Genomic DNA, 27,279 nt, shown 5'->3' with positions numbered 1-27,279 from the left:
GGAAAAAAATAAAAACACAGCATCCGGGGTAGGGGTGGAGAGGGAGGCCAAACTGGGACAGAAAGTCATATGCTCTTTGCACAGGGACCATGGGACCCACATACAAAGAAGTTAAAAGTCAAAAACATCTATGTCCAAAAAAGATTACAGCCCATATATCCTGTGCCTTAAGAGTTTGACCTACTAGGGAAATTGCAAAATATAAATACAAATAAATTACAAAATAGAAAGACATTTTAATAATAGAGGAAGTCGCTATGAATCATTTGACCAACATCAAGCATGAGAGTATTAGCCATACTTTTTACACAAAATACCAAATAATATATTGAATTTCAAAGTCATGGTAAACTTGAAAAACTAAGAAAAATCATCTCAATATTATAATGAGCATGTTCATTTTAATGTAATACAGACTTCAGAGAGAATCTATTCCATATTTTCTAACAAATGCTTCTAAGTCCATATTTAAAAAAAAAGCTGTTGAACTCAAGTTATCTCCATTTTTTTCACCAATTTAAAAAAATTTATTTAATTTAATTTAATTTTCATCTTCAAGGTCAAAGTACAAGACAAGTAAGCCTTATCCAGAAAACAGAGGCAAGGCTTATTCCAAAGCTAGTTTGTTTGTTTTTAATCATTTTCAAAAACAGTAAAAAGCACAGAGAATTCCTGATTATTCAGGAACCAATTTTTCAAATTGTGGATTAGCCCAGAGGGCAATGTTCTCTAACGTAGCTAAATATGCAAGCAATGGCTAATGAAATTATGGAATCCTTTTTGGGAAGAAAAATTGGTATGTTGTCACCTATCTGGGATGGTTTAAATGTGATAGTGCCTAAAGACAGGGTTTTATGATGTTCCAAAGCATCAGTTCCTAGCGCAGCATAAATGAATGACTGACTCTTAAAGACTATACATCACTTTGAGAAATCAACAAAGAACAATGAATTCTAACTTACAAGTCCGAGGTTACTCTATCCTGAAAGGAGTCTGCTGGAATCCAGTTAGAGCCTTTGAGAAATATGGGAAGTCCATTAATTTTGAAGTAGAAACTTAAGCCGGAGGAGCCAGCTATTGGAGCCTCTACAAGTTCTACTGTCCGGAAATAAACCTATCATGGAAAGCAACAACAAAAAAGTGAGAATTCATGGAATCAGTGCTTACAAGCAAAAAAAGAAAATCCACACCTCAACTTTCAATAACACACACGCGCGCACACGCACATGCGTGTAAATTTTAACATTCCTGCTTCTTACTAGGGGCATTTCGAGGCAATGTGATATAGTGGAAAGAATTCTAGATTTGGAGTCAAAGGATGTGGGGTTCAAATCCCAACTCTTCTGATATGATTGGCTTGCCCAAAGTCCTTTGATGCATCCTGCAGACATTCCCTGACCCCACCCCCCACCATCCCCTGCAATGTTGGCTGATCAGGCTGACTAAACACTGTGCCAGGGAGGCTGTGGTCTCAGACAGCAGCAGGATGAGAAATCAAGGATCACACCAGGACCGGGGCTCAGAACCTGTGTGACCTTGGACAAACCATCTAATGTCTCTAAGCCTCAGTTTCTCATTCGTAAAATGAGATGATTTATATAACCGCTAAAGACCTTTCAACTCTAAATGAATAATTCTATGAAAGCATTGCTCTTGTAAGAATTAAAAATTAGAAAGAAAATATTCAAATGGTTGATCCAGCCCATGAGTTCTCTCTTTAGACAGGCTGATGCAGTGGAAAGAGAGATCCAAGACCTGGATTCGATTCCCACCTTTGATAATGACCTTGTGACCTTGGGCCGGTCATCACTCTTCTACCTCTATCTTCCTAGGTTTCAGTTTCCTCATATAAATTGAGGAGGTTGGACTAGATGAATACTATGATAGGAAAAAATGTTAAATTAACAACAGAGAGGTATTTCTAAGTCACCTATATCAGAGATTTGTTGAAGGAGATAAGCACTTACATTTAGATATGCTTGAATGAAATTTTTATAACCAAAAGGAAAACTAAATACAAAGCACTTCAGTCTGACTTCTACCCTAGAGAGTAATCAGTCCAACTTAATGTTCAAGCCTCAAGATGACTTGTTTGAAGATTCAATTTTAGCTCTTTATATTACTCTAGATGGCGAAGAACATCCCACACTCAGGACATGCTCTTTCTCAAGTTTTCCTTAGGGAGAAGTCAGGATGCGACTTTGTGACCTCGGGTGAGCCTCTCTGCCCCTGAGTCTAACCCAAGGGGTTGAACTAGATGGTCTCTAGCATCTCTTCCAACCTGAAATCCATGATCCTTTGATCCTAGATACAATCTTCAACCACTCCTGATTGGCAAGATTTAATCATACTTGGCCAGCCAAAGAAGGTAGCAGATCATCACATAGAATTACTCTAAAGGAAACTTGCATATATTCTATTTCTAGAATCTCCTGACTATTGAAGAGAAAAGGTCATTAGATTTAGCAATTAAGAGATGATGGGTAACTTCAAAGTGAGCTGTGTCAGTTGAATGATAAGGTCAGAAGCCAGGTTCAGAAGAGATTAAGGGAAGAGAAAGTAAAGGTACATCATATGTAGAAAGCTTTCTCAAGGAGTTGGAACAGAAAAAAGTGGAAGAGATATGGGAGGATAACCACCAGGGATGGCAGAATGAGAATCTTTTAAGGATGGGGGAGAAACTGGTGTGTTTGCAGGCGACAGGGAAGGAGTCAGTAAATAGGGAGAGATTTGAAAATGAGGGTGATAATCTGGTCATTCTGCTGGTGGAGACAGCAGGAGGACAGGATCAAAGGGAGATCTAGTAGGACTGGCCATGACAAGGGAAAGGGCCACTCTTCATCAGTTATTGGAGTGAAGAAGATAAAGTAGGATACCAGAAGAAGAGGATATGAGGAAGAGAGGAAACTCTTCATGAATGGTCTCATTTTTTTCCCATGAAAAGGTCCACAGAAAGAAGGGCTGGAGGGGGAAGGAGAGCCAAGGTAGGCTTGAGCAGAGGTGAGGAAGTCTGAAATAGCCACTATGGAGAATGGGATAGTGAGTCACTTAGGGAGCAGTAAAAGGATTGTCTTAAAGCAGTGAGGGCCCTGTTGAGATTAAATACAATCAGAATGTAGTAGATACAACAGTTCCATGATTTCCTCCAGCTCCATTAAGTAGCACACAAACAGGAATGAAAGAAGCAGACGTTAGGAGTAATCCAGGTTTGGACATGGCAAGCAGTGATCGGGTCAAGGAACCCAATGGAGTAGCTGTGTGACCCTAGGCAAGTCACTTAACCCTGTTTGCCTCATGTTCTTCATCTGTAAAATAAGCTGGATAAAGGTTGGAAAAGGAAGTGGCAAACCACTCCAGTATCTCTGACAAGAAAACCCAAATGAGCTCACCAAGGAATTGAACAGGACTGAAAGACAACTGAACAACAAATTCCAGAAGCTGGCAGATCTGAAGGTGAACATTAGAGGGACAGGACTGAAGTGGATGGAAGTAAGAAAGAAGGCAGAGGGGGCTGAGAAATGAAACTTGTACATTGGTAGCCAAGGCCCCAGAATCACTGTGATGGGGTATATCCACAGGGATGGGAGCACACTAATTATTGAAAAATGACTCCAGGCAGTATTAGGAGTGAAGCACATGAGTAAGGCACATGATTAAACTGTTCAATGCCCTCTCCTTGAGGGCTAGCATCATGACAGATGGTGATATTGTATCCTATGAAGACCAAAGAGACTCACCTCAGAAGAGGTAGGAGCAGGAAAGGAAAAAGGAGCCCAGGCCTATACAAAAGAAAGCCCAAGGGGAGAAGTGAGGTCTTCTCCAAGGAGCCAAAGATGGCCCTGGGAATCAAAGAAGTGGGAGATCTGATGGCTGAGACCAGGAACAGCACCAACATAAGCCAAAGTAGGGTGGAAGCCTCATCCCTTCTGACCTCTCTGTAGCCTCTGACACTGTCAATCACCTCTTCTTCCTGAATACTCTCTCTTTACTAGCATGACACTGTCATGACCCTCTTGGCTCTCCTACTACCTGTATGGCTATTCCTTCTCAGTAACTTTTACAGGATCTTCATTCATGTCAAACACACTAACTGCAGGTATCGCCCAGGGCTGTCTTGGGTTATCTTCTCTTTTTCCATCTCCTATCTCATCAGCTCCCATGGGTTCAATTATCATCACTGTGCCAATGATTTATAGACTTTTTATTTATCCAGCCCTAATCTCTCTCTTGAGTTCCAGTCTCAAAGCCCCAAATTTCTTTTGGGCATTTTGAACTAAATATCCCATAAGGTATCTCATATTCAACCTGTCTAAAACAGAATTCATTTCTATATAACAAGATCAGCTCCAAATGAACTTAGATATAAAAGGTCACATCTTAAACAAATTAGACAAACCAGAAATAGAATATATCCCAAAAGATAAAACTGTCAATTTTGATATCATGAAATTAAAATTTTTTGCACAAACAAAAGCAAATACAGCTAAAATTGGAAAGGAAACAGGTAGTTGGAGGGGAAAATCTTTGCAGAAAGTTTCTCTGATAAAAGTAGCATTTCAAAGATATATAATGGACTAATTCAAATTTATAATAATAAGAACTATTCCATACTAGAAAAAGGATCAAAGGATATGAACAAGCAGTTTTCAAAGGAAGGAATCCAAGTTACCAAGAGCCATAATAGATAGATATAATAATAATAGAGAAATGTCAATTTGAAAAACTCCGAGATGCCATTTCATAACCATTGTCAAAGATAACAAAAATGGAAAATGACAAATGTTGGAGGGGTTACAGGAAATTAGACACATTAATATACTATTAATAGAACTATTAACCGGCCTCATCATTCTCAAAAACAATTAGGAACCATGCCTCCAAAATCACTAAGCTGTGCATACCCTTTGACCCAGTAATACCATTACTAGGCCTACAGCCCAAAGAGATCAGAGAAGGAGGGAAAGGATTCATACACAGAAACAGACATATAGCAGTCCATTTTGTAGCTGCAAAGAACAGGAAAGCGAGGGGCTACTCATCAATTTGGAAATGATTGATCAAATTATGATATATAAATGTAGTAGAATGTGATTATTCTGTTTGAAATTATGCAACATTTCAGAGAAATCCATGGAGAATTGATGAACCGATGAAGTGAATAGCACCAAGCGAACAATTTACATAAGACAAGTGCCTTCAAGTTAAGTTAAAAGACTTAAGAATTATGATCAATGCAATGATCAACTGTGATTCCAGCAGACTGATGAGCTACACCACTGAACTCCTGACAAAGCTGGAATTTTTTTTGCTTCATTATGCATACTTGTTAAAAAAGTTTTGTGTTCTCTCTCTCTCTCTCTCTCTCTCTCTCTCTCTCTCCCCTCCCCCAATTGAAGGGATCAAAAGTAGAGAAAATTAAATGCTTAATTCAAAAATCAAAGTAGAAGGGGCGGAGCCAAGATGGCAGCTGGAAAGCAGGGACTAGCATGACCTCCCTGCCGAGTCCCTCCAAAAACCTGTAAAAAATGGCTCTGAACCAATTCTAGAACTGCAGAACCCACAAAACAGCAGAGGGAAGCAGGGCTGCAGCCCAGGACAGCCTGGATGGTCTCTGGGTGAGGTCTATCCCACATGGAGCTGGGAGCTGGGAACGGAGTGGAGCAGAGCCCAGCCTGAGCGGCGCGGACCAACCAGACCAGGAGCCGGGCGGAGTGGGCCCTAACGCCCTGAATCAGTGAGCTGCAGCAGTTACCAGACTTCTCAACCCACAAACACCAAAGACAGCAGAGAAGGTTAGTGGGAAAAGCTGTGGGAGTGGAAGGAGTTCGAGGTTCGGCTTCCAGCCCTGGGGGCAGCGGAGGTGAGGCAGCTACAGCTGTTGTTGCTTCCAGCCCCAGGCCCACCTGGTGGGAGGAATTAAGTGGCGGATCAGAGCAGGACTGCACAGACTGCTGAAGATCTAAGCCCAGTCCGGGTTGGGGGTTCTTCGGGAAGGAGCAGTGCTGGTGTGGCAGAGCTGGCACATCCCCCCAAACATGGAACATAGAACTCTTTAGTCTACAAGCAGTCATACCCCACAGAAAAACTCAAGGGTCAAGTTAGTTGGTTGGGAATATGGCCAGGCAGCGAAAACACACCCAGATTCAGTCTCAGACTGTGCATTCTTTCTTTGCTGACAAGGACGACCAAAACATACAGACAGAAGTTAACAAAGTCAAAGAGCCTACAACAGAAACCTCCAAGAAAAACAGGAACTGGTCCCAGGCCATGGAAGAGCTCAAAAAGGATTTGGAAAAGCAAGTTAGAGAAGTAGAGGAAAAACTGCGAAGAGAAATGAGAAGGATGCAAGAAAACCATGACAAACAAGTCAATGATTTGCTAAAGGAGACCCCAAAAAATACTGAAAAATACACTGAAGAAAACAACACCTTAAAAAACAGACTAACTCAAATGGCAAAAGAGCTCCAAAAAGCCAATGAGGAGAAGAATGCCTTGAAAGGCAGAATTAGCCAAATAGAAAAGGAGGTCCAAAAGACCACTGAAGAAAATACTACTTTAAAAATTAGACTGGAGCAAGTGGAAGCTAGTGACTTTATGAGAAATCAAGATATTATAAAACAGAACCAAAGGAATCAAAAAATGGAAGACAATGTGAAATATTTCATTGGAAAAACCAGTGATCTGGAAAATAGATCCAGGAGAGATAATTTAAAAATTATTGGACTACCTGAAAGTCATGATCAAAAAAAGAGCCTAGGTATCATCTTTCAAGAAATTATCAAGGAGAACTGCCCTCATATTCTAGAGCCACAAGGCAAAATAGAAATTGAAAGAATCCATCGATCGCCTCCTCAAATAGATCCCAAAAAGAAATCTCCTAGGAATATTGTCACCAAATTCCAGAGTTCCCAGATCAAGGAGAAAATACTGCAAGTAGCCAGAAAGAAACAATTTGAGTATTGTGGAAACACAATCGGAATAACCCAAGATCTGGCAGCTTCTAGAGATCGAAGGGCTAGGAATACGATATTCCAGAGGTCAATGGAGCTAGGATTAAAACAAAGAATCACCTACCCAGCAAAACTGAGTATCATGCTCCAAGGCAAAATATGGATTTTTAATAAAATAGAGGAGTTTCAAGCTTTCTCAGTGAAAAGACCAGAACTGAATAGAAAATTTGACTTTCAAACACAAGAATCAAGAGAAACATGAAAAGGTAATCAAGAAAAAGAACAAGAAAAAGAAATTGCAAGGGACTTACTAAAGTTGAACTGTTTTGTTTACATTCCTACATGGAAAGATGACATGCATGATTCATGAGACCTCAATTTTAGGGTAGCTGAAGGGAATATGCATATATATGTATATATGTTTATTATATATATATAAGTGAATGTGTATGTATGTATATATCTATGGGTATATATATATATATATATATAGAGAGAGAGAGAGAGAGAGAGAGAGAGAGAGAGAGGACGGACACAGGGTAAGTTGAAGATGAAGGGAAGATATCTAAAAGAAATAAAATCAAATTAAGGGATGAGAGAGGAACATATTGAGAGAGGGAGATAGGGAGAGATAGAATGGGGTGGATTATCTCGCATAAAGGTGGCAAGAGGAAGCAGTTCTGTGGGAGGAGGGGAGAGGGCAGGTGAAGGGGGAATGAGTGAATGTTGTTCTCATCAGATTTGGCCTGAGGAGGGAATACCATACATACCCAATTGGGTATCTTACCCCACAGGAAAGAAGAGGGAAGAAGAAAAAAAAAGGGGGGGGGGATGATGGAGGGGAGGGCAGATGGGGGTGGAGGTAATCAAAAACAAACACTTTCAAAAGGGGACAGGGTCAAGGGAGAAAATTCAATAAAGGGGGAGAGGTTGGGAAGGAGCAAAATATAGTTAGTCTTTCACAACATGAGTATTGTGGAAGGGTTATACATAATGATACACATGTAGCCTATGTTGAATTGCTTGACTTCTTGGGGAGGGTGGGTGGGAAGGGAGGAGGGGGGAGAATTTGGAACTCAAAGTTTTTAAAAACAGACGTTCAAAAACAAAAAAAAAAAGTTTTTTGCATGCAACTAGAAAATAAGATACACAGGCAATGGGGAGTAGAAATTTAGCTTGCCCTACAAAAAAGGAAGGGAAAAGGGGATGGGAGGGGAGTGGGGTGACAGAAGGGAGGGCTGACTGGGGAAGAGGGTAGCCAGAATATACGCCATCTTGGAGTGGGGGGGAGGGTAGAAATGGGGATAAAATTTGTAATTCAAACTCTTGTGAAAACCAATGCTGAAAACTAAATATGTTAAATAAATAAATTAAATTAAAAACAAAAACTAAAAATAAAAAATAAATTTAAAAAAAAATCAAAGTAAATTTTCAAATATGGAACACAATTCAGTATCTTTCCTCCAAACTCTCTCCCTTCCTAATTTCTCATTTACTGTCCCACCATCCTCCCAGTCACTCGGGTTTATAAGGCTTACACTCACCTGCTGCTCTCACATACATGCCCTCTTCTCCACATATAGATGTCACCCTGTCATAGCCATTCATAGCCTCATCTACAGTATTATAAGATTCTTCTAATTAGTCTCCCTGTTTCAATTTAGTTCCTACTCCAATCCATCTTCTACTCTACTGCCAAAGTGAATTTTTTTCTTTAGTATTTTATTTTTCCCCAGTTACATGTAAAAACATTTTTTAATATTCCTTTTTAAAACTTTGAGTTCCGGATTCTCTCTCTTCCACCCTCCACACCCTCCTCCCCCTCATTGAAAAGGCAAGCAATTAGATATAGGTTATACATGTGTGATCGTGCAAAACATTTCCATAATAGTCATGTTGTGAAAGAAAACAGAGATTAAGAAAAATGAAGTAAGAAAGTATGTTTCAATATATATTCAGACACCATTAGTTCTTCTCTGGGGGTGAACAGCATTTTTCACCCTAAGTCCTTCAGAGTTGTCTTGGATTGTTGTATTGCTGAGAATAGCCAAGTCATTCACAGCTGATCATCTTGCAATATTGCTGTTACTTTGTACACAGTACATTTCACTTTGTATCAGCCCATGAGAGTCTTTCCAGGTTTTTCTGAGAGCGTCCTGCTCATCATTTCTTATAGTATAATAGCATTCCATCATAATCACAGACCACAATTTCTTCAGCCATTTCCCAATTAATGGGTATCCCTCAACTTCTAATTCTTTGCCATGAGAAAAGAGCTGCTATAAATATTTTTGTACATATTTGTCCCCAGAGTGAATTTCTTAAAGTGCACATCTAAGCACATCACCCTCCTAATTCAATAAACTCCAATCAAATATAAAATGCCCTGTTGGACATTCACATTTAAAGTGCTCCACAACCTAGCCTCTTCCTATCTCTCCACCTGTCTTAAACTACTCTTCCCCCTCCCCACCTTCCATGCATTCTACAATAACCTACCTGCCCAACTCAGTGCCTTTGCAATGACTGTTCTCTGTGCCTAGAGTCACCTCAGCCTCCAAGCTTCTCTGATTTCCCTCAAGACTCAGTTCAAACATCAGCTTTTACAGGAGGCTTTTCCCAGCTCCCCCAAATGCTACAGCCTTCTCCTCTGTGATTACCTAGCTACTTGCATGTGGTCTTCCCCACTACAAAGTAAAGGTGGGAGCTATTTTTACCTTTCTTTGTATCCCCAGTACTTTGCACAGTGCCTGGCACATAGTGAGTGACAAATAAATATTTTTTGACTGAATGACTAACCAGAAAGCCCCAACTCCAAACTTGGCTGATAGTGCTGGAAAAATGGAGCAAATAAAAGGGAATTCATGTGATTCCAAGAACTTGAGTCAGTAAAACACCACCACATGTATATAATGAACTCAATTCACACAAACACACACACACACATACACACACCCAGGTCCAAAAAATACCTTTTTCTTTTCAAATTTTTAGGAGAGGCAGCCAGTGCCTGTGCCCTACCCTACAAGCATTTTGTCTCACTGGTCTAAGTCCCTAAGAGGCCCCCTGACAGGGTTCAGGGAAGAAGTTACTCCTGTTACCCACTCCTCCCCTCTGGGCACACAGACAGGCTAAAAGTTAGTGGGCCTTGATTAGCATCTGGCCCTCCTAGTTTCCCTGCTATTCAGGAGAGGTAACATCAAAGTCATCTCCTACAACAGGTACTTTACTTGGCATAAAATAATGTGTTGTGAAAGGAGTTTAGCAAAGGGTCAGGAGCAGGGCCAAAGCAGGCTCCATACTGAAGATAGTATTTTTCTATGAGACCGAACTTGCTTTTCTTTAAACAGTCCAAACAAAACCTGCAAGTCTGAGCCTGCAGGTAATAAAATACAGAGACTGCTTGCCAGATGAGCTGATAAAAGGTCTAAATATGCAGGAACACCACTTGGATATTTTACATTCTCCAATATTGTTGTTTTTCTTCTCTGGAGAAGGCATTTTTAAGATCCATATAAGAAAGGCAAGCCTCCTACTAGCTTCATTAAAGTGGTTTCTTTGTTTTTTTTAAAACAGACTTGCTTAGTGAAGAGTGCAGATCTGGCCAGCTCAATACCATCTTTCATGCAGGAGTTATAAGTATCTTTACAGAAGGGCTTAAGGGGAATCTTGCCTGATGAGTAAATACAGTGTACCTCTCAGATTTCTCTCCCTGGTACCAGTCACTTCATCAGACCAGATGGGTGATGTAAAGTCAGGATGTAATGAATCTTGATTCATCAACTAAAGGCTGTTTCTCAGCTGTTTGTAATCAGATACCTCAAAAAGCAAAGCCATGTGACTGTGGTTTCTCAAAAGAGTTATTTGCTATTTGAAAACTTGCCGGCATGACCAACACTGAGAGCTCTCCTCATTTCAACTTCAAACTTCAAGAAAATCTCCTGCTGAATATTACCACGGATCTATATCCACAATCCTGCCTTCTAAGTTCATTCCCAAACAGCAATGAATCAATAAGCATTTCCTAAACCCTAGCACAGTGATGATTCACAATGAATGCAACAATCTCTACCCATGAAGAGCTTATATGCTAATGGAGGAAACTGAGGCAAGCAGCAGTTAATTCACTTGCCAAGGAAACACAGCACCTGAGGATAGATTTGAACTCAGGTCTTCCTGATTCTAGGCCCAATGCTCAATCTACTGCACCACAGATGCCTTTTAAAGAGGTAAAAACGAAAAAGTGACCTTAAATACATACACACACACACACACACACACACACACACACACACACACGCATACACACGGAGAGAAGATATCAATGAGACAAAAGTTTCCTTTTCTCAACAACTATGAACATTATCTTACCACTTCTGGCTTAAGATAGTTGCATTATATGTTGCCACATTTTTGACTGACACTGGATATGCTTATTAACTGCAAAGAATGTAGCTGAACTCCCTCATATTACAGAAGCTAAACTGGCGGCCCAGGCAGGAAGCTAGGTGACTTGCCCAAGGCCACACTGGCAAAACTGGAATTTGAATGCTTGGACTCCAAACTCAGCGTTCCTTACCCTATACCACAATGACCTTAGAAAAGATAATATTTATGTATGCGTGTATATATGTGTGTGTGTATATATACATATACACATACTCAAATACATACTCTACCCATGGAACATATATATGTCTAAATATGGATATATATTTTATGTGTGCATAAATATATGTTCACACACATATATTTTACTATACATTAGAAAAGATTAGGTCATTTTGCAAACAAAATAAATTTGTTACTTGTGGTATAACTAGCAGAATAACTTATTTGTATTTTTTTCTTTCCACAAAATAGATGAAAGAAATCTACTTTGATGTATATAAAAAGATATACATATCACCATATTCCTTTCTTGCTCTATTATAGTGTATCTTTGAAATTTTAAGATTTAATCACAACTGAAAAACAGCTCCCTTAGCATCTAATACAGGGGTGGGGAGCCTGCAGCCTTGAGGCCACATGTGGCCCTCTAGGTCCTCAATTGTGGCCCTTTGACTGAATCCAAACTTCACAGAACAAATCCCCTTAATAAAAGGAGTCGTTCTGTAAAACTTGGACTCAGTCAAAAGGCTGTACCCAATATAAAATATATTATATATAATGTAATAATAATATAAATACATTATATATAATATAAAATATATTGTATATATAATATACCATATACTGTATATAATACAAAGTATATATTATATATAATATTTAAGAGTTGGTCACTCCACACCACAGAAAGCTTCCCTCTTAGGCAATGAGCCTAAAGACTAAGTTTCTCTTAGTCAGTTTCTTCATCTATATAATGAGGCTATTAGGTGACAAGCTCCCTTGGCTTGCTTCCAGCTCTGGTATTCTAAGAGTCTTTGGTTAATACAAAAGAAATCATAACAGCCTATGCTAGGTTGGAGAGAAAGGCTGTCAGCGCTACTTTTTCAGAATAACAAACAATTCTGGGTTAAAAACATTTAATAAGACTTCATTGCATACAGAAGGAATCAGGTACTAAGACTAATTTTTTCAGTGGAAAGGTAAAGGAGAAAGGGAAAGATATGCCCAAGTGAATGCATAATTCCAGATAATAGCAAGGAGAGATAAGATTTTCTTAAATTAACAATGCAAAGAAACAGAAGAAAACAACAGAATGGGAAAGACAAGAGAACTCTTCAAGGAAATTAGAGATATCAAGGGAAAATTTCATGCAAAAATGAGCATGATAAAAGACCAAAATGGCAAGGATTTAACAGAAGCAGAAGAGATTAATCAGAGATGGCAAGACTACTCAAAAGAACTATACAAGAAAGATCTTAACATCACCGATAACCACAATGGTGTGGTTCCTGATCCAGAGCCAGACATTTTGGAGAATGAAGTCAAGTGGACCATAAGAAGCACTGCTAACAATAAGGCTGCTGGAGGTAAGGGAATTCCAGCTGAGCTATTTTAAACCCTAAAAGATGATTGGAAAAGATCAGTTTATGTCCTAATCCTAAATACGGGCAATGCCAAGGAATGTCCAAAAATACCAGAACAATTGTGTTCATTTCACATGTCAGCAAGGTTATGCTTAAGATTCTGCAAGCTAGGCTTCAGCAATATGCGAATTGAGAATTACCAGAAGAGCAGGCTGGTTTTCAAAGAGGCAGAGGAACTAGAGACCAAATTGCCAACAATCGCTAGATTATGGAGAAAGCAAGGAAGTTCCAAAAAAACATATACTTCTGTTTCACTGACTACACTAAAGCCTTTGACTTGTGTGTATCACAACAAAATGTGGCAAGTCCTCAAAGAGATGGGAGTACCAAATCATCTTACTTGTCTCCTGAAGAATCTGTATATAGATCAAGAAGCAAAAGTTAGAACTAAACATGGAACAACTGATTGGTTTAAACTTGGAAAAAGAGTATGACAAGGTTGTCATCTCATTTATTTAATTTATATGCGCAGTATGAGAAATGCCAAGACAGTATGAGAAATTAGGGACTCAAAAAGAAAGAACATAATATCTTCAAAGGGTATTGAGACAGTTAAATAAGAAAAACAGAGAACCTGGGAGTGGATTGATTCTTTTTCTGAGAGTTGTAAGAAGGGAAAGGTAGGAGAGAGTAAAAGGAAAAATCTACCAGCACAGACAAGAGGAAGAAGGGAGTAGAACTTGTTATTTATCTTAACTGGAGTGTATGAGAACAAGAGATACAACGTGGAGGAAGGAGTGGGAGGTGTGGGTATCAGATGAACCTTACTCATATGAAATGAACACATGCAATTTGATGCAGAAATATATTAAATACAACAGGGAAAAAAGCAAAGGCTAGGGTAGTTGGGGAGGTTAAGAGGAAGGATAATATCAGAGAGGGAATGACTTTCAGGGGAAAAAAACTTCCTGATCCTGAAAGGGAGAGTAAAAGGGAGGAGGGAGGGGGGACAAAGAAAAGCAAAAACTCTATGAGAGGCCTTAGATGGCCTCTCAGACACAGGGAATGTCCAAAAAAACATGGGGTACAGATGTAAAGGAATATTATTGTACTATAAGAAACAAAAGAGTAAATTCCAGATTTTTGGACTATATGATTTGACACAGAGATGAGCAGAACTAGAAGAACAATTTATACAATAACAATATTATAGAGAAAAAGGAACTTTAAAAGACTTAAAAACTCCCAGAAGCCTAGGATGAAGCATGTCACCCACCTGCTGACAGGAGAGATGATAGATACAAGGTGCAGAAAAAGATACACATTTTTTTAGCCATGCCCAGTGAATGGATTCATTTTACTTGAATGCACTTATTACAAGGGTGTGGTTTTTTTTCCTCCCTTTCTCTTAGTTTTTAGTTGTAGAAGCAATAATGACACCAAAAATAAAAAGATGGGCCACTGAAATATTTTTAAATGAAAAAAAGAACTTCAGAAGGAAGCAGAGCGATAAGGACAGTTTTGAAAATAACACAGAATTTACTGTACATTTTTATTAAAAAGCAAATCATATGAAATGGAAGCTCCATAAAGAATCCTTTTGGGGTTTTGCTGTGTGTATAAATGCTTTTTTTGATATTTAAGTTCAGAATTTTTAAAAAGTCATTCTTTTAAAGAAATTTGACAGAGATCAATAAAAAGAAATAAGGCAAAGAGAGACCTCACTTGTTAGCTTTCAATAAGAATAAAACAAGAATGTTGTCCCAACTTCATGTTGGGAAGTTGTCATTACTATAAAGAAGGGATTATAATTTCAAAGAAGGTAATCACAATCCACGCAGTGTTGGGAAGATGCTACTTAAGAAGCACCTTAAAGTGGGTATTTTTATTTCCAAGCTGACTGTCTTTCAGACAGTCCTCAGTTGAGAATGCCTGTGTGGTCTTCTCAGATTCTAGTTCCACTGTCTCTGGAGATAGCTTTTACATTAGTTGGGACGTTAAGGCTAGGCCTTACCCAGCGGTAGATGGAAGACTTCTCTGCACTGTTGAAGAGTTGAATTCTTATGGTTCTCCCAGAGGCTGGCAAACAGAGGGTCTTTTGAAACATCATGCTTTACCATTTTTAGACAGTCTGTGCTATGCCTATGAAATATCTACTTTAGGACAAGCCCCATCAGTCAGCTTCATTTCCCACCCAGCTGCTATTCATGATCACGACTTTACGATCTCCTGAAACTCACCACACTGCAAGACAAAATCAATTCTGAAACTCACATCTCCTCAGCACCCCTGCCTTTGAGGCCATTCCCTTCACGCTGGTTGGACAGGGTGGAGGGTCAACACTGGAGAACTCCTCTTCCTGATCCTCTACCATTTAAGGTGGGTACCCAAGTCATTCACTTTATCATTTCCCACCCAGCTGCTCTACTGGACTTCACCATCTCCAGAAACTCATTATCCTGCAAGATGAAATCCACTCTGTAACTAAACATCTCTTCAGATCCCTTCCTGGTGTCAAGATTTCATCATGCCCTCAAGACAGGTACCCCCTTGTCCAACTCCTTTTCAATTTCTTTTTATGTCTAATATTTGTCCATTAGATTGTAAGCCCTGAAGGCAGGGACTTTCTTTGTATCCCTAGCATTTAGCACAATGGTTGGCACATAGTAGGCACTTAATCTTTACCGATCCCGACTCTGAATTCCTGGTGGTTAGGCCATGGACAATGGAGAAGAAAACACTTGTGTGGGATTCTCCTACTAGCCACAAGAAATATTGTAATGTGACAATTGCAGAGTGGCAATAGAATACGTGAATATGGAGTACCATAGTTTTTTGCCTAACCAACTATCTGTGCTAGGAACTAAATAAACTAGAAATTAGAGAAAATATATTCAACACACACAGGGCCACAGAAGAAAAAAAAAGGAAACACTGTAGATAGCAGAGCAAGCCTTGATTTGGCAGAGTCAAATATTTAAATATTGCTTCAATATGACTTAAATGCTGAAAACACCAATGAAACATGCAGGCAATGAAATAATTACTAATACTATAAAGGGTTACTGGGACTTGTGAGGGCCTAACTCTATGAAGTCTCACTCTCACTATATCCATTTCAGGGAAGTTATTTATCTGAAATGATGTCATGAGCCATGCTGTTCTGGGGCTCTCTGCTACCATATTGGAGTGTAGGGAACTAGACAAAAATACCTTTGTGAGAAGACTGAAAAGCTCCAAGCTGCCCCAGCTTTAGGTATACCCTGAGCATTTTCCATGTTTAATTTCTTTTATGTAAAAGGAAACTTGAGAAGGAACTTGCAAACTAAACCAAATAGAGAAAGCTTTACATCAATAATGCTTCTAAATGTTACCAAACTCCCAGCAGGCTTTTTCAACACGCACTTTGTAATGTGATATATTGTTACATCAAAAGCAAAAATGTTTATATACTGCATTTACTACATACAAAGTACTCCACTGTTTTCATAAATGCCACTAGCTAAAGGGGGGTGTTGGGGAGGGGGGAAAGGGGTATTTATGTTTTAAAAACTCCTTCCAAGTAAAAATAGAGCCCAGTTCTCTGGCAGTGATGAAGTTTAAGCAAGCAAGAGAAATACTGTACCTGGGATGCTTGCCTGCTTTCAAAATTGACCTAAATGACCATAACAACAACAGCAGCTGCAGCAATAATAATGATGCTGGTGATGGAAGCACTTAACATATTATCTCGTTGATTCGCAAATTTTAAATTAGCATAAAAAAGACTACATGAATCCAAAGTGCTTACTCACCTTAGTTAATTTTTCAATATGATAGCCTCCTTCCAGTTTAAAAGTTACTGTCATATTGTACCCAGTTTGATTTCCATGTCCATTAGGCCACCATGTCTCCACTGAAGTGTTCTTAAGAAAAAGATAAAGTCATCTTATGTAAGTAACCTATGGCACATATCCAGCAAATAATTAAAAACAGTTGTCATAGATGTCTAGCTTTCTTCATTCATTGCATCACAGCCAATATGACCAAGTTAGAGAGAGAAAAAATGAACCACAAATTCAAATTTTGAGTCTAGAAACTTTGGAAATGAAAATAGAATTGTCACCAAAAAAACCACATACGGAGAATACCACATCTCACTAACAAGATCAGGGAAACACAAATTAAGCTAAAAACAACATTTCACTCAATGTGTCACAATTTCAGTAGGAAGGATTAGAATTAGAATGATTAAATAGGAAAGAAGGACAAGGAAAGAAAAAAATGGTGGTACAGAAATTCAGAAAACTCCAACGGTGCTTCATGTCTCTGATACTATGCATTTTCCTCTCCTCTAATTCTTTACCCTTTAGCACTCATCTTCCTGATCAGTTACAACCCATAGTGAAGGGGTCAGAAGTAGAAAAAGTTTAAGAAGACTCTAGTCTAAAATTTCCATTTTACCTGAATAAGGAACTTATTACTAAGTTACGGCTAAGCTGGTTTCAGAATTCTGATGGAAAATGAATAGAGGTACATACTCACAGGGCTTTGGAGCCTCAAGATTTTCTGATACTAAGCTTTTACAATTCAATTCAATCAGACCTGAATATTCATCAGGCACCTCCTACTACACGGAAGATGACGAGCTAAGCAGCCTTGCCCTCTCCTGCTTGCCTTCTAACGGACACCAAGTCAAGTCAGACAGATTTCTCCCAGCTGCAAAGTCGCTCTGACCCATCTTTTGGTCCTCCGGCGCTGGCCCCTCCTTTTTTGTTACAGGATTATGCTGATTCTATACAAACAGTATCCGGAGGAGGATGGGGCACTCTACATCAATGCACGAAAGCTGAGGATGTTTGCACTGGTTGATGTGTGAACAAATTTTAACTGGTACAAAAAGTTATCTTATCTTTAATTTATTCTTAAATTACACCTAGTGGTTCTGGAATAATGTTTCTGATACTAAAGATGCAATGCCTACCTCTTGCCTCCTTAAGGACCAAGGATAGCGAGTAACACTTCCCCACCTTTTATGAGTCCTATTAAATTCTGTTGGGAGCCTAATTGATTCTCCAGTTCTGACAGCCAGAAAAAAAGATGTAGTTTATACAGATGCTAAAAATGAAGGGGAAAGGAAACATACAAAATGGGTTTGTGTAGAAAATGTTCTCCAGAACATACAATGTGGATTAATTTTGTGAGTGTGAATTTTAAAAATGCAAAGGAGTCAAGATATGGAGACAAATGACTCACGCAGCCTCTTGTCTCTTGTCCTTTGAAAATGAAAAGGACCTAGTTTTCATCCCATATGCATCTTAGCAAGAATCAGCCGCTTACCTTGTTAATGTTCAGAAGCAAGGGGATCATGCTTTTCCCAGGATGAAGTTCAATGTTATATATCTGGTGGGTCTGCAAACCTGGAATGCTCACTGTTACTTGGCCACCAAATGGTTTTGAGCCAACTACATCAAAATAAGCCTCTATTTTAAGATTCCACTCTCCGGCACTGCTCACTGAAATAAAAAGAGAGAAAGAAAAGAAAATATATGTATAGAAAAGGGTTGGCATTATCTCTAGGCTCTTTTAGACTCACTAAAAAGGCAGAATCATTTATGACCCCACGGACATCCATAAATAGTTTCTTAGCTCTGACCAGTGCAATAACAAAGCATAATTCCAGTGGACTGATGATGAAACATGATGCCAACTTACTGACAGAGACATGATGGGCTCAGGGTGCAGAATGACACGCATATTTATTAAAAAGAGCTTCACTTTCACTTTTTTAATGGGGGTGAGAAAAAGAAAAAATAATTTTTGTTACTAAAAAGATAAAATATAATTTAAAAAAGATAGTGTATATAAATACTTTAATAATTCAATGATGCAGAATTTAATGCATGAGGTGAAGCCCGTTAGCAGGCCATTTATATAGTTACAGTGGCCAACGCGATGAATTCCCAATTTAGCTAAGTGTGACCTCAAATAACAAATGCCAAGAACTAGAAGGCTTAATAATGTGGTTGGCTTGTAGGCAGTGTTGCATACTGGGGAGGCAGGAAAAAAAACTGAATCTTGGTTCAGATGCTGCCTCAAGCACTTGCTTATGGAACCCTGGACATGCCATTTTACCACTTTGTCAAAAGAAACAGGGATAACGACAGCATTCATCTACCAGTACTGAGCAACAAGAACAACAATTGTGGCTAACATTTACACAGCCCATACTATACATTAAGCGCTTTACAGTTTTTATCTTCCTTGAGCCTCTCAACAACTTCCGGAGGTAGATGCTATTATTATTCTCGTTTTATGGATGAGGAAACTGAGGCAAAGAGTGGTTAAGTGACTTGGCCGGAGTCACAGAGCTAGAAGTGTCTCACTCGCAGCCCAGCATCCTCTCCTCCACTCTGCCATCTGGCTGCCCCTATGTGACTGTGGGTTATTCCGTTATCTTCCAGTTATTATTATTCCATTATTGTTCCGTTATTATCTTGTACTCTGCTGCGCCAGCCTTCCAAACACCAGCACCACACATTCACTCCATGAGCAGAGGGAAGAAAGCCTTTATCAGAAGACGCAGAAATGTCTAACACAACTCTGGTTTTCACCGTCATGTTTCCGTGTCCTCCGAAGTTAAACAACTGAAATACTGAGAACATCTCTCATTCACTTCCGCCTACAGAAGCGGCCCAGGATGAGCCACTCGGCATTCTGTAAACTGAACAAATGTGACATTCCATTTGCTCAGGCCTTGCTCAGACTGTTCTGGTATTTGGGGTGGTGTCAGTAACCAAATGGGAAACTCACATTCCGTAACACTTATTTAACAACAGCATGGAAAGCCTATGAAGCAGGGATGTGGCACTGCTTCATTTGGGTACTGCTCTACTCAACTCAGTATGTTTCATTGTGACATGCTAGTCAGGAGGGTGTGTTGACTCAGATGGCATTGGGATGATCAGTCAAGTTGGGAGAGCACAACTCTTCTGGCCCCAACATCAGAGATTTAAGACTTAATCCCCTAAGCCAACTAAATCTTCAGGTTGATTTTATTACCCCTTTAGGGAAAAACTAACTTAGCCTACATTGTGAAGGTGTTCCTACCACAGGGTGCAATGGGGTCAGTTTGCAGCTTTATACCCCATCATTTAGAAGAGTATCTTGCAAATAGTAGGGGCTAACAAAGTTTGTGCGTCAGCTGAGAGAGACAGATCACCATACAAAAGAGGCTAAACTTGGGATGGAGGTAAAAGCACTGACCTAGGTTCCGGTCCTAGTCCCAACACTTCCAAAGGTCTTGGGAGGGTAAAAATGTATACACTAGAATTTTGAAAATGATAAAGCCCAATGCAAAGTACAGTATAGAAAACAGCAAAACGCCATACTTAGCATACCGGTTAGGATGTTAAATATGGCTGAAGGGTTAGCTCCCTGGTTTATTGTCCAAATTCTTAATCTCTTCTCAAGCTGACTCAGAGAGGCTCCCAAAAAAAAGGAAACAGATATGCATACCCAGGTTCCTGTGGCCAGGTGGTGATTCAGAAGGAGAAAAGGAGCCAAGAAGCAATTAACCTGGAATGAATAAATCTGCCCTCCTCCCATAAAGGTTTTCCATGGAAACTTCAGCTGAGTTAGCTTTAGCTCAGACATGGGATTATTTTTGGAAACTTCAGAATACTCTAGGGAATGCTGGCTGCCATTTTTATCCTTAAAACATTAAATAAAACAGTGCATTTATTCACTAGGAGAGGTGAAAAAAGAAAAAAAAAACCAAACACACAACAACTTCTTCCTAGCTTTGGGGGGGAGGGGAAGGAAGGGAAAGGGGACATCAAACAGCAAACTGGGACAACTGATTTATTGGTTTACTAACTACAAAAAAAAATCTACTTGTTTTTTCCCTTAACAAGAAATTCACTCAAATTGTACTTTCTGGGAGGCAAATAGTCTTTGCACAACTTGATCTCAGACTGCCATTTTCCTCAACCAATGCTGAAAATCAGTTAATCATTCAATGTTCAGTTTCAAGAAAACCCAAGTTCTATCACAACTAATGATTTTCTAACTTATTTTAGAAGAAAATAAGGTAGAAGAGAAAGAACCACAGAATATCAGAGCTGGACAAGACCTTCAAGATCCTAGTCATACTAACGTCTGACAACATATACTGAGTTAAGTTCTAAATTGTGACTTAAAAATAAAAGTTTGAATCATAAAGAATTTTTAAGAACTAAAAAGGAAATACCTGTCACAACTGTGTTTAGGGAAAGTGTTTCTGACAAAAAAAAATGGTAAACTATGATTACACAAAGCTGAAAAGTTATTGCACCTAAATAAATAAATGCAGTTCTCCAACATCTATAAGGAAGTGCTTTAATGATATAATTATATAATTTAATTGTAGTCATCCTCCAATAGTAAAATGGTCAAAGGATATGAATAAGCAGTTCTCAAAGGAATAAATCTAAGTTATCAACAACTATAATGCCCCAAATCACTATTTATTAGAAAAAAACACAAATTAAAACAGCTCTGAGGTTCTATCTTAGATCCACAAGATTGGCAAAGATGAAAAAAAAGGACCATGACAAATGTAGGAGATACTATGGAAAACCAAGAACATTAATACACTGTTAGTGGAGCTGTGAATTGGTCCAGCCCTCATGGATAGCAATTGGGAACGATAACCAAAAAGTCACTAAATTGTTCATGACATAATTCTTTGATCCAGTAATATCACTACAAGATTTATACCCCAAAGAGATTTTAAAAACAGAAGGACCCACATGTACAAAAATATTTAAGAGAGAATATTTTGTTGTAGCCAAAAAAGTGGAAACTACAGGGGTGCCAATCAGTTGGGGAATGGCTAAACAAATTATTACATATAAATATATGTATAATAATATATGTATAATAATAAGCATTATTACATTCTAAGAAATGACAAAAGGAGAAACCTGGAAGGCCTTATGCCAAATGATAAAGAATGAACCAAGCAGAACCAGGAAAACAATTTATACAAGGATAGGATCACCACAGAAAAGAAAAACAAGGGTGGAAGACTTAAGAACGATGTTCAACACAATGACCAGTTGTGACTCAAGAAAACAACTGCTTAATCAAACTTCCCCCCCTTGGCACCAAGGTGATGAGCTAGAAGTACAAAATGAGGCAGACAGCCAATGTATGAATTTGTTTTGCTTGACAATACCTGGTTGTTACAAGGAAGGGCTTTTTTGGGGGGAAGGGATTGTGAGTGAGAAGGGGAGTGACAGGGATACAGAAAGAAAGAAATGAATATCAATGAATCAATCATTAAGCAGAAGAGATCTGAAGAAAATGTAGAAGAGGACAAAGACAAGCAGGGTAATATTGAACTGCCATGATAAACTTGAAATATTAAATCACCTGCACATCATGGTTGAATCACAGTTTCACACAGAGTTCTCATTTTCTGTTCTTTTTTCAGTACCAAATAGGAATAAGTGGAAATACAATGCTGGTTTCTCACTTCTCAGCAAAGAGATGGAAAACGATATGGACAGGATGAGATAATACATAGACATGGCCAGTGGGTTGACTTGTTTTTAAAATGTTTGGCAGTCATCTCATGCTGTATACCAAGATAAGGTTAAAATGGGTACATGATTTAGAAATGAAGGGTGATACAAGCAAATTGGGGAAGCATGGAATAGTTTATCTGTCAGATCTATGCATAAAGGAAGAATTTATGATCAAACAAGAGACAGTATCACAGCATGTAAAATGGATAATTTTGGTTACAGTAAATTAAAAACCTTTTGCACAAAATAAAATCAATGCAGCCAAGATTTGAAGGAAAGCAGAAACAGGCAGGGGAAGGCAGGGGGAGTTTTTGCAGCAAGTTTCTCTGAAAAAAACCTCATTTCTCAAATATACACAGAATTGATTCAAATTTATATATGAGTCATTCCCCAATTGATAAATGGTCAAAATACATGAATAGGCAATTTTCAGAAGAAGAAATCAAAGCTATTTATAGTCATATGAAAAAATGCTCTAAATTACTATTAATTAAAGAAATGCAAATTAAAACAACTCTGAGCTACAACCTTATACCTGTGATGGGTGAAAAAAACTGGTGGCTAAAAGATGAAATGACTGATGAAATAAAGGCTTGAGCTTCTGAGCATTTTGATTTATTGAGCAATGGATGGCAATTGCCCAACAAATAGAGATCAGTAGCCTTCCTCAGCTTTGGCAATGGACCCTAAATACAGGGAGAGACAAACTTTTATGCATTAATCAAGTAAGGCCAATTAATTAAAAGGAAACAATACAACATTAAGTAATCCGATTTCTAATTGCAGGGTTCTGCAGAGTGAATTGGTGCGATTTGCTGAAACCAGAAAAAGACGTCTCTCTCTCTCTCTTAGTGTCTGTATACAATGAAAGAAACCTAGAAACAGTAACTGATTGATCAATATGGGGCCAATTTTCAGATAACACATGTGGGTTGCTTGAGATGTACAACTATGAGAAAACTCTCTTACATCAATGTTTGGATCTGACCAAGTCTCTGGTCAGCATAACCTAGGTCCTTAGTTAAGGGTCTCTAAGTAGAAGGTAAAGATGGTCCAGTTTTCTAACTACACAGGGCTAGATTCAAACACTACAATAAGGTTAATTCCCAATTCCTGCAACTGAATAAAGTTTCCTCACAAGACAGAAGTTGGATTAGACCCATAAGTGAATAGAAAGGGAACTGAGCTAGCTCCAGAACTGAGTCACAAGATGGAATCACTGTGGTTTACGCAATTCCCTCAATTAACCACCTGATGTCCTAATCCCTTCAATTCTCTCCAGTTTCAGGTTTGAAAAACCAAATTTAAGAGACTGTGTTTAATTGTATTAAGTCTTGTTACTGGCAGATTTTAGCAGGATTATCTAGGAACCTCTACAAATGATTTGGAACCAGAGAAGCAGAGCCCCCTTCAGAATTGCCCTGAGAATGAGGCCTATTCTAGAATGTCCAGAAGATTTTCAGGGACCAGATGACTACATGAGACATCTGGGACTCAAAACATGCTGAATAAATTGGACAGTGAGAGTCAGTTATTAGGATACAAGGAAATTTGATGTTAGTTAATACTGATGATCATCACTGTATTGCTTTGTCTTTTGTTTCATGGTTTAATGTTTCATGTTTAAGTTTTCTTAGTTACCTTGGTGACATGTAAGTCTCCTTTCTCATCATGAGCCCTCTAAATACTCTGATCTGTAATTCACTTATATAATTATGACTATGAATATATGAAAAACCTTATAGATTTGGTTTATAAGTGATCCAGGGCCCCTCCACCATAAACCAAGAGGATTCACTATTCACTCTCTGAGACTCTCCCAACTTAAACTATGCCCAAAAGACTAGAGAACTGTACAGACCCTCTGACTCAGCAATATCACTACTAAGTCTGTATGCCAAAAAGATCAGAGAAAAAGGAAAAATTCCCATAGGCACAAAAATGTTTATATAGCAGCTCTTTTAGTGATAGCAAAGAATTGGACATTGAAGGGATGCCCACCAATTGAGGAATGTCTGAACAAGTTGTAGTATATGACTGTGATGGAATACTATTGTGCTATAAAAAAAAATGACAAGGGGCAGCTAGGTGGCATAGTGAGTAGAGCACTGGCCCTGGGGTCAGGAGGACCTGAGTTCAAATCCAGCCTCAAATCCACACTTACTAGCTGTGTGACCTTGGGCAAGCCACTTAACCCCAATTGCCCTGCCCTCCCCCCTCAAAAAAAATGACAAGATCGTTTCAGAAAAACCTAGGAAGACTTACATGAACTGATGCAAAGTGAAGTGAGCAGAGCCAGGAGATCTTTGTACACAGTAACAGCATTGTACAATGATCAACTGAGAATGACCTAGCTATTCTCAGCAATACAATGATCCAAAACAATTCCTAAGGACTTATGATGAAAAATGCTATCCGCCTCCAGAGAAAGAACTGATGAAGTCTCGAAGCAGTTTTAAACCTTGTTTTTCTTGCTTTTTGGCCTGTCTCTTTTGCAACATAGCTAATATGGAAACATGTTTTGCATGATGACTCCATTGTATAATCTATATCAATGTGCTTGCCTTCTCAAGGAGGTGGGCAATGAGGGAAGGAATTTGGAACTCAAAAATTCTTTAAAATATGTTTAAAATTGTTTTTACATGTAATTGAGAAAAAAATTCTAAAAAATAATATATGTTTGGTGGAGTTTGCTATATATCATCCGATCCTGGGTTTTTATTTTTTATTAGGGAGTTAATTTGCGGTTTGTTCAATTTCTTTGTCTAAGGTAAGGTTATTTACGTATTCCATTTGCTATGTTGTTAATGTGGGTAATTTATATTTTTGTAAATATTCATCCATTTCATCGTCAGTTTTATTGGCATATAATTAACTGGGAAAATAGGTCCTAATAATTGTTTTTATTTCCTCTTCAATGGTTATGAATTCACCTTTTTCATATTGGTAAATTTTTATTTTTTAAATCAAATTAGCCAATACATTTTCTGTATTTTGTAAAAGGATTATATCGAAAACCTTTTTAGTCCCTTTTAGGGGAGACTGTAGACATGGGCCACTTGTAAGCTTTGTTGTGGAGATTTTCCCCTGAAACTAGATGTTGGAGGGCATAATGAGTCAAAGAGTGTGGGGAAAAAACTTGATTCCCTCTCAGTCAGGTTCAGGTTCTCCTAGGATTGAACTCAGTACATGTGAGCCCAGGGTCTTTCTGAGAAAGGGCCCCATGGGGCTCAGATAACACATTATATAAGTCATGAGATGCAAAGTCATATCTCTTTATTGCTGCTTTTAATCTTCTGTCTTCCTATCAAAGAAGATCTAGGATAGAAAGCATTCAGTGTCTAGATCACTGACTTTCTCTCCAGCCCAACTCTTGTTTTCATACTAGGTACTGCACTATGTGCTACATGAGGTTTGGTTTTGTTTGGCTTTGTTTTAAATATTGCTAATTTAACAGGGTAGATCCAACATTGCCCTAATTGTCTGTACCCCCTTCTGAACTTTCTTCAGTTCTTTTCTTTTTATTTAGCAATTCAACGTTCTTTCATTCCATCTTTTTAGTATCCCTACTTCCTGAAGTTTCACACACACACACACACACACACACACACACAGCTCCCTGGTAACAATGAAGTACAAAACAAATTCACTCATTAGCAATGTCTGAAAATATAAGTCTCATTATGCACCTCTTCCATGACCTCAACACCCAGAAGCCCGATCCAGTATCAATTTTGTGGAGTTGTTACCAGCTACTGTGCTTATCACAGTGCCTAAGTCTTGCAACGTTGTTTCCTTTACTATTGTGTAATCGTTGGATAGACTGTTTTCCTGTTTCTATTGATCCACTCTGTATCAGCTGACATGTCTACTAAGGTTTTCCTGAATCCATCCCTTTAGTCATTTCCTACAGTGCAATAATGTGACATTATACTTATATACCATAATTTGTTCAGCTAGTCTCTAATCTACGGGCATCCACCTTGTTGCTAGTTCTTTGCTCCAACAAAGAGTGATGCTATAAACAGTGTTGCACATATGGGTCCACTTCCTCTGACTTGATCTCTTTTGGGGTGTAAGTCTAGCAATGGTCTCACTAGACCAAAGGATATGTGTGTGTGTGTATGTATGTATATGTGCATATATGTGTATATGTATATGTGTATATGTATACATATGTATGTACACATACACACACACACATATATATATGCATATACACACATACATATATTAGTGAATGATGGGTATAGTTTGAAATATTTTTCAGAATGTTTTGACTAGGGACAGCTAGGTGGCACAGTGAGTAGAACATCAGCCCTAGAGTGAGGAGGACTCAAGTTCAAATCCAGCCTCAGACACTTGACACACTTACTAGCTGTGTGACCTTGGGCAAGTCACTTAACCCCAATTGCCCTGCCTTCCTCCCCCCCTCCAAAAAATTTTTTTTAAAAGAATGATTGGAACTACTGTTCAATTTAAAAGATTTGTTCACTGGCTCCACAGGGACTACAAAATATTCTAAATTCCTTAACCTAGTATTCAATTCTGCCCCTCCCCACTCCCAATGATTTTAAGGTCTCTTCTAATTCTACAACCAAGAATCACACAAACTTAACATCTCAGACTTGGAAACCTCTAAAAAATCCTCCAATCCTGTGGGTTGTCATGCCTTACACCTTGTACTACAGTGATTCACACTCAGGTCTTACTCATCCTATAAAAGGAATAAGGATTGTACCCTAGTCATAATCATATCCTTCACATTACCCAACGAGTACTTTGCATGAAGTAGTTTGGCAT

General features: G+C 38.6%; 1 protein-coding gene across 2 annotated transcripts in view; it reads right to left on the bottom strand.

Moving 5' to 3' along the window:
- MANBA (mannosidase beta) overlaps positions 1 to 27,279 on the bottom strand; it is a 121,535-nt gene that overhangs the window by 67,340 nt on the left and 26,916 nt on the right. For both annotated transcript variants that reach the window (XR_005010688.1, XM_036763994.1), the window contains exons 6-8: positions 18,245 to 18,420; positions 16,720 to 16,830; positions 963 to 1,114 (exon numbers count right to left, since the gene is read on the bottom strand). Coding sequence is in view for 1 of the 2 variants with exons in the window: in XM_036763994.1 (XP_036619889.1) it covers positions 963 to 1,114; positions 16,720 to 16,830; positions 18,245 to 18,420 (439 nt within the window). In the remaining variant the exon portion in view is untranslated. The remainder of the gene's footprint in view (positions 1 to 962; positions 1,115 to 16,719; positions 16,831 to 18,244; positions 18,421 to 27,279) is intronic.

This window comes from Trichosurus vulpecula, chromosome 6 (assembly GCF_011100635.1).
Source record: "Trichosurus vulpecula isolate mTriVul1 chromosome 6, mTriVul1.pri, whole genome shotgun sequence".
Lineage (NCBI taxonomy): Eukaryota > Metazoa > Chordata > Mammalia > Diprotodontia > Phalangeridae > Trichosurus > Trichosurus vulpecula.
Note: the sequence above shows the minus strand (reverse complement) of the source record. Positions and strands in the feature narration are given on the sequence as shown.